The sequence below is a fragment of the Pygocentrus nattereri genome, chromosome 12, assembly GCF_015220715.1.
Source record: "Pygocentrus nattereri isolate fPygNat1 chromosome 12, fPygNat1.pri, whole genome shotgun sequence".
Lineage (NCBI taxonomy): Eukaryota > Metazoa > Chordata > Actinopteri > Characiformes > Serrasalmidae > Pygocentrus > Pygocentrus nattereri.
Window position 1 is genome coordinate 13,788,758 of NC_051222.1, and position 11,303 is coordinate 13,800,060.

General features: G+C 37.6%; 1 protein-coding gene across 1 annotated transcript; it reads right to left on the reverse strand.

The window, feature by feature from the left end:
- Positions 1-689: 689 nt before the first annotated feature.
- Positions 690-11,055, reverse strand: LOC108429866 (sodium/potassium-transporting ATPase subunit alpha-1-like). Its single transcript, XM_017701926.1, has 22 exons — positions 10,985-11,055; positions 10,744-10,845; positions 10,576-10,635; positions 10,082-10,285; positions 9,823-9,936; positions 9,609-9,743; positions 8,678-8,795; positions 8,294-8,562; positions 7,321-7,629; positions 7,058-7,192; positions 6,774-6,966; positions 6,515-6,690; positions 6,297-6,433; positions 6,036-6,186; positions 4,797-4,965; positions 4,558-4,712; positions 2,726-2,849; positions 2,388-2,533; positions 2,160-2,290; positions 1,971-2,072; positions 1,126-1,217; positions 690-924 (listed from the first exon to the last, which is right to left on the reverse strand). The coding sequence occupies exons 1-22, from the start codon at positions 10,994-10,996 to the stop codon at positions 896-898; spliced, it is 3,063 nt and encodes a 1,020-aa protein (XP_017557415.1). The 5' UTR covers positions 10,997-11,055; the 3' UTR covers positions 690-895.
- Between the last annotated feature and the right edge of the window lie 248 nt (positions 11,056-11,303).

An 11,303-nucleotide genomic window follows, 5' to 3' on the forward strand; every position in this document is an offset into this window, starting at 1 on the left:
AAATGATTTGAACCATGTATATTAAATGTTTCATTTTGTTCAGTGCCTTCTAAAGGAAGCCTATAGAAGTTATTAATTTAGGCTGCAATCGCTACAGTTACAGGCTAGTAGAAAGCTAACCAGACAGCACTGTGTATGGTAACCAACAGCACATACATATGTTCATCTATAAAATGTAATTATTTAGCATGATAAACAAGTATAGTTCACTACTTTGACAGTCAATGAATCTTAGCATGAACTAGCCTATTAATAGTCTATCAGTGCACATTCACTCACCTGTTTTGTCAGCAAATAAGCCAATTACAGCAAGATACACTAATTATTAAATGATGTGTCATCAGACTCTCTTAGCTGATCTACCCCACTGGGAGGGTGTTTCATTAATGATGTCTAACTGTGTCACTTTCCATAACTAGTCTGACCAGAAGGGCTTTCTTTTGTTTTATACATGTGGGTTTCGCCCACAGTAACCATCCCAAAACCTCACGACTACACGACTCCAAAGCATTAGTACTGTTAATGTTTTTGCCACATGAACTGACCAAAATCTTTAAAATTTTGCTCTGCATATGTCTTAAAAATTTCTGTGATAAACACACACACATTTTTCAGACATTTACAGGCTAAAAGTTTTAGCAAAGATTTTTACTGTAAGGCAACATAAATAATTAAACACAATTTACAAATCAGTTTTGTAGTATTATTGGTTTTATTCATCATCAAATCATACCTAATAGTTCATCATTCATCTTTATTCATCCCCAGTTCCTGCCAATAATAGGTATTACAGTTTGTCTCATAGTGAAACAACAACAGATACATTAATAAGTAATCTTACTTCACACAAACAATATGTTCATAGATGTCTTTGGAGCAAGATTTTCTCCTAGGATTAGTAATATGTTTCCTTTTCCACCCAGCCTAAGAAGAAGGACAAACAATGATTATTAGGAAACCTCTCTTTCCACTGTCATTGATCTATGAACATACAGATAATCATATTTCTTATGCACTGAACACACTTCACATCATCTCCTGCTTCGTCAATCTTTTAATATTTGTGATTCATTTTGGTTTGAAGGTTCTTTATGCAGTGACATAAAAATACACATTTGTTCTTACCTCCTGGGTTCCGCCTAAGGATGTATCTTCTAGCTTCATCATAGATAAAGATGATGAAGGCATACGGTAAGGCACATACCCACCACCAAGGTCTAAAAAAAATGAAGAGGGTGGCAATAATTACATTAGAGAGAACTTCTCCCAACCACTGTGAATATTTGTTAAAATGAACCAACACAAACAATGTGGAACCACCTTTTTCCTGTTTCTTACATTCTCCTTTAAAGTGGAATTCCATTGATTTTTCAATAATTTTGCATCTAATTGCATTTTGCAATTTAATCACTGAAATGTGAGCAGTCATTCAAAGTGGTTTGAATGAAAATGGTTTATGATTTCTTTATATTTTTTGCCAATGATAGGAACCAGGGGTTGTGATGTTGCAGTGCAAATTTAGCCAATAATATTACACGATTATTTACTATCCAAAGCAAACAGTGAACCTACATGTGCCTACAAGTTTGTTGCAAAATTCAAAAGATACTTTCATTAGACACTATTTTGCCTTTAACATGTACATTTCCACCATGAACTGATTTAAAAATATATATATTTTAGGTCACAATCTTATCTGATAACTATTGTGAAACAACTGTGGTGTAATAACATTGAGAGGGAGATTTTAGAGGCCTTCTCTAGAAGGTTTGTTTAGAAAGGTGCATTCACATGAAACTACTCTGAATGACTATTTCATTATTCCATTACATTTTATAAACATTGGTGGAATTCCAAAGGGTTTCCAAAGGAGCAATTCTAGTTCAAGGGAAAACATCATGGCGTAGAGTCAAATCACAAACATTACTACACTATTCATTGTTTGCAAACTATACGGTAGCCAAACTTACTTAAGTGGATACATTCTGATGGCAACATCCATGCCTGGGCAGTATGACAGAAAAGAAGCCAAAGCTGTCTCTTCAAAAAGACCAAATATGAGAATTTTGTTTCTAAAAGCAGAAAAAAGTGAGAAACAACATGAAAACACTTCCTTAATTCAATTTAAAATGCTGAAATCTGTCACTTTGTTTACATACTTCATTTTTTGTTGTACAATAGAATTCATCCTGGTCTTACAGATGATCAAGTCGGCCCACTGCACTATCACAATACTGACAAAGAATGCGGTGTGGCATGTGTACTCTACAATTTTTCTGCTCTCGTAGGTCTGCAGAAAAGACACATGCATTGTCAAAGACACAGTGAAAAGGGAATAATGTGCTCTAATGTGTCCCTCCCCCTTGGCCAAGATTTGCAAAACATACCCATTCCTGGCCATAGCTGTCCTCCAGGTCATTGAGATACTTATCATCCCAGTCAATACGTAGGCCAAACAGGTATGAAGGAAGGAATCCATTCTCAGCAAGGATCACGAAATAGGTGAAGAAACCTGCAGCCGCTTGCATCATTCCTAAATAAACACAAAAGAGAACAAAAACTGAATTGGTTCAAAAGCCAAACTAATAACTTTTGAATATGTTTTAATGCAGTTTCAAATGACAGATATCCTACTTGGATAAGATCCAACATACAGAATTTTCATATCCCCAAGTGACTGCTCTGATACCAAACCTCTTCATCTGTGTGGTCTTCGTGGTCTTACCAATCTGGCCATATGCCATACTGATGAGTCTTTCGTTCACCAGCTTGTCTGTTTTGGGGTTTCTGGGCTGCCTCTTCATGATATCACTTTCAGCAGTTTCATATGCCAAAGAAATCGCAGGTACCTGCAAAATGATTTAAAAAGCCTATTAAAGACACTAATAAATAGTAAAGATGGCAGTGATCTGATACCAGGTATCAGTATAATTCCAATGTCAGTACAAAATGCTGTGAAGAATGTGAAATGTTTCAACTACAAATAGCTCATTGAAGCTGAGAAGTTAAATTAAGAGACCCTTATTAGTCCCACAACGGGGAAATTTCACCTCCGCATTTAACCCATCCTTGAAGTGAAACACCACATACACTCTAGAGAGCACACACACACTAGGGGGCAGTGAGCACACTTGCCCGGAGCGGTGGGCAGCCCAATCCGCAGTGCCCAGGGAGCAGTTGGGGGTTAGGTGTCTTGCTCAAGGACACCTTAGTCATGTGCTGTTGGCTCTGGGGATTGAACCAGCGACCTTCTGGTCATGAGGCTGGTTCCCCAATCTCCAGCCCATGACTGCCCCCTACCCATGACTGCCCCCTAAAGCATAAAAAGTCAGATTTTTAATTAATGGAAAGGGGAAGAGTAAAACCTGAAAGATCAGCTTGTATGCCCTTTAGAATAAAGTTCTGTTTTATTCATTGTGGGTTTACAAAATTACTGGCCAAGATTTAAGCAACTTACTTCAAGTTGTCAGATGTGATGACAAGTAATTAATATTCTCGTCTCCGTCCAAATGACTAAGGTACCCTGTATTGCCATTTACCTACTGTATAACAATAATGATGTTAATGTGCACTTATGTGGTATTATATTTAGGGCATTTTGTACATTTTGGACAACATAGCTTGAAGTTGTCATGTTGAAATAGGCATGGGTGTCCCTAAATAAGACAGCACCTGAAATGTAGCACAACGTGTGTTTAGCATTAATTCTTTACATTACTTTCACTGATGTTACTCTGTTATTCCCCCATACCATGACAGATTTTAGCTTTTGAACTTCATGCTGGTAATTGTCTTGATGGTCCTTTACTTCTCTGAACCAGAGAACACACTTATTATTTCTGTAAAAATTCAGAAAGACTAACTCATTTTAATCTTTAAACACATTTCCACGGTGCATCGGTCCATTTTGGATGAGACTGAGCCTGGAAAAGTCAGCAGCATTTCTGGATATTCTTGACATATGGCATCCACTGTGCATAGTGCAGTCTTAACTACGTGGATGCAGCAACAAACAATATTTTTATGGACAATGATTTGTCAAAGTATTCCTGAGCTCATGTGGTAAAATCCATCACAGAAGCATGATGGAGTTTCAAGCACTGATGTACGAGGTGTCAAAGGTTACAGGTTTTCAAGCCTTGTCCTTCAGGCACAGAGATTTCACCACATTCCCTGAATCTTTTGATGACATTATGGACTATAGATGGTGAAATGTCTAAGGTTCCTGCAACCCCTGGCTGAGGAATGTTATCTTTAAACTGTTGGAATTTTATATAACATGTTAAAGATTTTTTTGAACATTTCCCAACTTTCCTAGTCTTAAATTGCACCTCTCTGATCTTGGAATCATGGAAAGTGTTACAGTCATCAATTTGAGAATACATTTACAAAAAAACAAAGAAGTTGATAAGACAAAACTTTACACATTGTGTCAAATCAGTGCATTCTGAATTTATCTGAATTGTACCTACTCTCAAACTTTTTTGGAACTGGATTAGTTAAATATTTACATTATGCTATAATACATTTGGTGTGTATGAATACCCATATTCTTACCATGTCAGTTCCTAGGTCAATACAAAGTATAGTCACAGTGCCAAGAGGGAGAGGAATGCCAGCAATGATGAAGAGCAGAAAAGGGGAGATCTCAGGTATGTTACTTGTCAAGGTGTAAGCAATTGATTTTTTGAGGTTGTCAAAGATGAGGCGACCTAAAAAGAGAAGTACATTTTCATTGTAATACTCAGCTAATTTCAAATGTAACCTGATTGTAAGACGTTCAGTGGTGTTATTACCTTCTTCTACTCCAGTAACAATTGAGGCAAAGTTGTCATCCAGAAGGATCATGTCTGCAGCCTGTTTAGAAACATCAGATCCAGCAATACCCATAGCTACACCAATGTCAGCCTTTTTCAGAGCAGGAGAATCATTCACACCATCACCAGTCACAGCCACAATGGCACCCTGTCAGCAAAATTTCAGAAAAACAATTAAAAATGTGAAAAAACACTTTATTGACAATCAAATTGATCAGAATTTACATAAGAATACAGAGCACTTTTAATTTTATTTAATAATTTAATTTCCAGTAAAAACAGCAATTAAGGACAAGTTATTCATTTTTTTTCAGCCTCAGAGAAAAAGCAGGACACAGATATTTTGAAAGAAAAAAAAAAACAACAAAAAAGCTTCAACCACTAAATATAACATCACATTGGTCATTGTCAAGAGTGCCCCCTCTTCTATATTTTTTGATAAACTTGCTTTCATTTTTAAAGACATCTGCAGGGATGTTTTCCACCCCTCCAAAGTAGTTTCACATAATCCAAGTAATCCCAAGTGCATTTCCATGATGTTGAGGTCTGGAATCTGGCCTGGCTGGTAGCGTCTTTATTTGATTTGCAAATGTTCTTCTTTTTTGTCTGTTTCCTTTTTTTTAGTAGCAGCTTCTTGACAGTTGCATATCCTTTCAGAAAATGACACATCCTTTTAGACAATTAAACGTCCTTTCAAACAGCCACACATCCTTTACATTTTTTCTAGAACATGATGTTGTCTTCTCAAAGTGGAAGAATGTTTTTTTTAAGAGTTTGATTTTCTCCTATTGTGGAAATTAGGGCTCCATCATCATTGTCATCACTAACATCAACTCTCCTTTACTGGGGAGCAGAAAAGACTCTTATGTTATCCCAATATACGAAGAATCCAAATACCCTATAAGGTTCGGGATGTATGCACTGGAAAACCATATGTCGATATATTCTGTCCACACCTTTGGGAACAATTTTTGCGTTCATTGGATTGGAAGAATTGAAGAGTTCAAGTGTCAGTAGGATGCACAAACAAAACTAAAGAGCAGACTAATTAAATACAGACAGATTTCATTTTGTACTCAGGGCTTTTGTGAACATTGTTAAATATGTTTGTTCTGACAATGAAAAATAAATAACGTGTACTTCATGTCTGTTCTGATTGGAAATTGAATAAATGAAAGGGCAGCCTCAGTTTGCACAGCACTGCCATATTTATGGTACCTGTCGCTGGCAACCTTCCACGATGATGAGTTTTTGCTGTGGAGAAGTTCTTGCAAACACAATCTCAGTATGGTATCTCAGGACATCATCCAATTGCTCTGGGCTCATTTCTTTCAGCTCTGCACCATGGACCACGCAGGCCTTTGCTTGTCTGGAAAGATGTTTAACATTAGTGAAATATTTTTCCACCCATATTTAAGCATTTGAAAAATGTTTCCATTGTTTATTTTGTAACAAAATAGCATTGAAAAAATGAACAACCTGGGGTCAACATCTCCAACAGGGATGTTCAAACGAACAGCAATGTCTTCTACAGTTTCATTGCCCTCAGAGATGATACCCACACCCTTAGCAATGGCCTGTGCTGTGATTGGGTGGTCACCAGTGACCATGATAACCTGAAAATATATGAAATTCGTGAAATATCTGACAATAGCATCTACAAATTTTCCAGTGTTATATAAACTAAACCACTGTACCTTGATTCCAGCACTCCTGCACTTAGCAACAGCATCTGGTACGGCAGCACGAGGAGGATCAATCATGGACATGAGGCCAACAAAGCACAGGTTGTCAGTGGGAAAATTCACGTCCTCTGTATCAAATGCAAAACCCTCAGGGAACTGATCATCAGGCAGACTGTAATGGCCGAAACCTGCAATGTAGAGCATAAATGCCTATAGCATAAGCTGTTTTTAACTACCAACTACCAGTGTGCAGTCAGTTAGATCATCTTACCCAACACTCTTTCTCCAAGTCCACCAAGTTTCACATAAGCATGCTGGAAAGAGTCCTTCATTTCGTCATCCAAGGGATGTTCTTTTCCTTGAATCAAAATTGTTGAGCACCGGTCCAGGATCCTCTCAGGAGCTCCCTTTATTACTAATAAGTGCTCAGTCTCTGAGGGGTTAGGGTTCTTGTGGATTGAGAGCTTATGAATAAAAAATGAGCTTTTGTTAGGTTCACTAATGTCCATGAAGTCACCACATTAGAAAAAGTTTTGAAACACTAGGTAAAAGCACCTGGTATTTGTTGGTGGAGTTGAAGGGGATCTCAGCAAGCTTTGGGTACTTGTCTCTCATCTCCTTGACTGAACCACAGCAGAGTTCAATACACTTCAGCAGGGCAGATTCAGATGCATCACCAGCTGTATCCCTCTGAGAAAGAAGAAAAGGACAAACACAGTCATTCCAGTACAACCTAGAGGCAGTGAAACCTAATAGGTTTCAAAACTACTACAGCTGTGGTTAAGATCAGGAATTTTTTTGAGGTTTAATGACCAGACCTTGAGGATGGGAACTTTGCTCTGATCGCCAAGGAAGACAGCACGGTTGCACAGGCCTGCCACATGAGCAAGTGCTGACCATGTAGGAGAGCTTCTGTCAAAAGAGGTTCCACTCTGGTTTTCTGTCGTGTCAGCTTCATGAATCTGGTTGTCAAACCACATGTGAGCTACAGTCATACGGTTCTGGGTCAGGGTTCCAGTCTTATCAGAGCAAATAGTGGAGGTGGAGCCAAGTGTCTCTACAGCTTCAAGATTCTTCACCAGACAGTTCTTCTTGGCCATTCGTTTGGCAGTCAGAGTCAGACACACCTACTCAAAGCAAAAAATAGACATAGATTAGAATGTAGTCTTTCACACCTATAAGCATAAATCAGACACACCTATTAGCATAAATAAGAATAAAAGTAGCAGCTGCAAATGCATGAAGTTAAATTCCATTAATCATATTAAAGAATATATTTACATTTCAGTATTTATCATATGATGAAAGCATCTGTCCTTTATGACAGCTACGAGTTACAGTGGCTAGGTAGATAAAAGACCAAGGTTGACCAAATGTGTCTGTGCCCTGGCATTTGAAACTTTTGAATGGGTGGCATCAGACACTGCATCTATTTAAAACATCCATACTGGGTTTACAAACCAGATATACAATCTGGTACAGCCACAAAACGAAAAACAATGTGGATAAATTTCAATAATACTGATGATCATTTTATAGTGTTTTCTATATCACTCTTGTTATCAAAAAATCTACAATAATAGTTATGGACACTGCATGGGGAAGTTCAATTCCAGGAATACTTATGCATTATATGTAAATAACTAATTTTCTTAACTTCTTGAAAAGAAAATACACTTTGAACTACAACAGTTGTTTGATTCTATGCAACTGCATTAACAACAATGACATCTTTAAGGATTTTTTGCTGTTGAACCATATGGAGTTTGCCTTACTCAGTACAATACTTACAGTGACTGTGGCGAGTAGACCTTCAGGCACATTAGCAACAATGATTCCAATAAGGAAAATGACAGCTTCCAGCCAGCCATATCCAAGGATGAGGGACAGAATGAAGAAGGACACTCCCAGGAAAATAGCTACACCAGTGATAATATGGATGAAGTGCTCAATCTCTATGGCAATGGGGGTCTGTCCACCCTCAAGGCTTGAGGCTAGTATAGCAATACGACCCATCACAGTGCGATCACCAGTGTTGATAACAATACCTCTGGCAGTACCTGAGAAAGAATATTGCGCATTGCACACATTATTGATATCATTATTAGCATCAGAATTAATAGTAGTAATAGTAGTGTAGTAGTTCTTTTTTACAACTCATGTATATGTTTATACCTTCTAGGCAGTTTGTGGAAAAGAACACAATATTCCTTGTTTCTAGAGGATTTTCATTAGAGAAGTCAGGAGTACGGGTTTGTGGCTCAGATTCACCAGTCAGAGAAGAGTTGTCCACCTAAAAGAGAGGAGTACTGAACATAAAGTGGGCAATATGACAATATGTATTTCATAACAAATCATGTCACAATATGTAAAAATAAGCATATAGTCAGTACTGAGTATATTGTCAGTACTTAAAAACACTTCACAGGATGTTTATGTCACAGTTTCTCTTTGTTCCTGTGTGCGTTTCTTGCCCTGTGTTGTTGCCATGTGCTTGTTTTGTTTTGGTTCTTGTGCTCCCCCCTTTCCCCGCCTACCCCATTATTATCTTCACCTGTCTGTAGTCTCTGTCTCCTCCCTCTTCCAGGTGTTCCCCATTTGATGTAACCTTTATCTAGCCCTTTGTTTCAGTCAGTGTCTGGTCTACTTGTCACTTTGTCTGATGTTGTGGTTCTTTCCCTGCCTCATGTTTTGTTTGTGCTTTGTGTTTCACTATTTAAGCCTTGTAGTTAGTTGCTTTGTACTTTGCTAGTTTGTTTTTGTTATTAAAATCTGCTTGCACTTATATCCAGCCTCCCTGCTCATTCCATACATGACAGATTACATGGAGGGAATAATTATTCTTGTTTAATTGGGGAGTGTGTGAAATGTTGAACACAAATGATGAATGTGTTTAAAGTCTTTTACAGTATTTTTAATATGTGGCGCTCTGATGTGTGTTCCAACATCAGAAGATAAGATATTGTCATGTCATGTATAGTGAAAAAGTCCCAAAAGTGTCATGATATTATACTTTTGCCCTATTGCCCAGCTCTAACTGAACACCTGAATTCTAGTCTCACCCATGTAGCTAGCATTTTATTTATTTTATAGGTCTTTACCTTACCTTGCATCCATGTGCAGAGATGATACGCAGGTCAGCTGGAATTCTGTCACCCGCCTTAATCTCTGTAAGGTCACCAATGACAACTTCCTCAGCATTAATGTTCCTTTTCTCACCATCTCGAATAACCAGAGCTTGCTATATAAGAAAATGTCATTATTTGAGGGCTGAGATGCAGAAAGAGTATAATTGCTATTATAGTTTCTTAGCATTATACATGTGGAACAAGGTTCTTGAAGGAGTCCATGATCCTTGAGCTTTTAGCCTCTTGATAGTATGAGAAGCAACCAGTAATCACCACCACAGCAGCAAGAACAACACCCAGGTACAACTGTAAAAACAAACAAGTGATTGAATGAACAAACGAAATATCATGACAAAAAGAAAGCATTATAAAACTGTAGATCGTAATTGTTTTTTTACTTAATGAGCTATGAAGCTGTGGAGGAGGCTTTCAAGTAACATGCATCTCTTACATTATCACTTTCTGGTTCAGTCTCTGTAGTAAACTGGATTGCGAAAGCCAGGAAACAAAGGAAAGATCCAATCCACAGTAGTGTACAGAATCCACCAAAGAGTTGTTTACAGAACTTGACCCATTCTGGTGTGGTTGGAGGGGGTGTCAGTGCATTGAGGCCATCACGTTCAAGAATCTCCTTTGCACGGGAACTAGACAAGCCCTTACAGATACAGTGAAGAACTGCTTGTTTTTTTCTTTTAGGACAACATGAACCAGTTTTAAAACCATTTTAGATGCAAAAACAACAGACATAAAAATAAAAACTAGTCAAAGTAAAATATATTGCTTATTACTTTGTAAACAGATTAATAATTGGCATAAAAACTTTTTTCTTAAATTCTTCTAATATAATTCCTTAGTGCCTTAGAATAATATAACTCATTAAAATAAATGTGTTTTAATAAATGAAAATGAATCATTTTTAAACAGTAGTTTCGATTGCAAACTTACTTTGTTAAGGTCAGTTCCATATTTGCGATGCAACTCATCTAAGGATAACTTGTGATCATCCTGCACAGGAGACAATGTGATTGATAAACTCAAAACTTCAGTAACATTACACGATTTCATATCTAGCCTGGGAAGTAATATCAAAACATTACTATGTTAATTTCTCACCAGATCCACTTCTTTCTTGAGTTCATCCATGTCCTTCCTCTTTTTCTTCTTTTTGTCCCCATCTTCTGAAGTTGCGGCCAACTTGTACTTATCATTTCCTGTCTATTCAAAATACATACTTGTTAAATTGTGCATATCTCACTTCAGGTATTAAAAATGTACAACTACAGAATCAGGGTTGTTATAAACAAATTGAGTGGCCTGATGTGCATTTGCTTTAAGAAACATATGATCCACTCACTCCTAACCCCATCTTTTTATCCTGTAAGACCTTCAGTTACTCATCAACCTACATGCCTGTCCAAACCCAGCTGACAAACTTTTATACCTTACCAATTCACCTGTCCAAAGGGGAGGAGGTTTGGGCAGAACTGGACACAGAGGCAGGTCATTTGAATTTCTCCACGGCAACATCTGGGAAGTGTTTTTGGAAAGGTTGTTGTAGTATTGTAGATACACAAAGCATTCATACAGGTAGGTCATTTAAAATCCCTAACCTCTGTGTTTACACAGTAATATTCCAATACTGCCCACAAGGCAGTGTTCTGAGAAAGCTGCTT

What these genes read in the sequence shown, in the direction of transcription:
- LOC108429866 (XM_017701926.1), bottom strand. An exon ending in ACTTGGAGAAAGAGTGTTGG is followed by an intron (nt 6,691 to 6,773) that starts GTAAGATGATCT and finishes TCTACATTGCAG; the next exon opens with GTTTCGGCCATTACAGTCTG. An exon ending in GCAGGAGTGCTGGAATCAAG is followed by an intron (nt 6,434 to 6,514) that starts GTACAGTGGTTT and finishes ATATATTTTCAG; the next exon opens with GTTATCATGGTCACTGGTGA.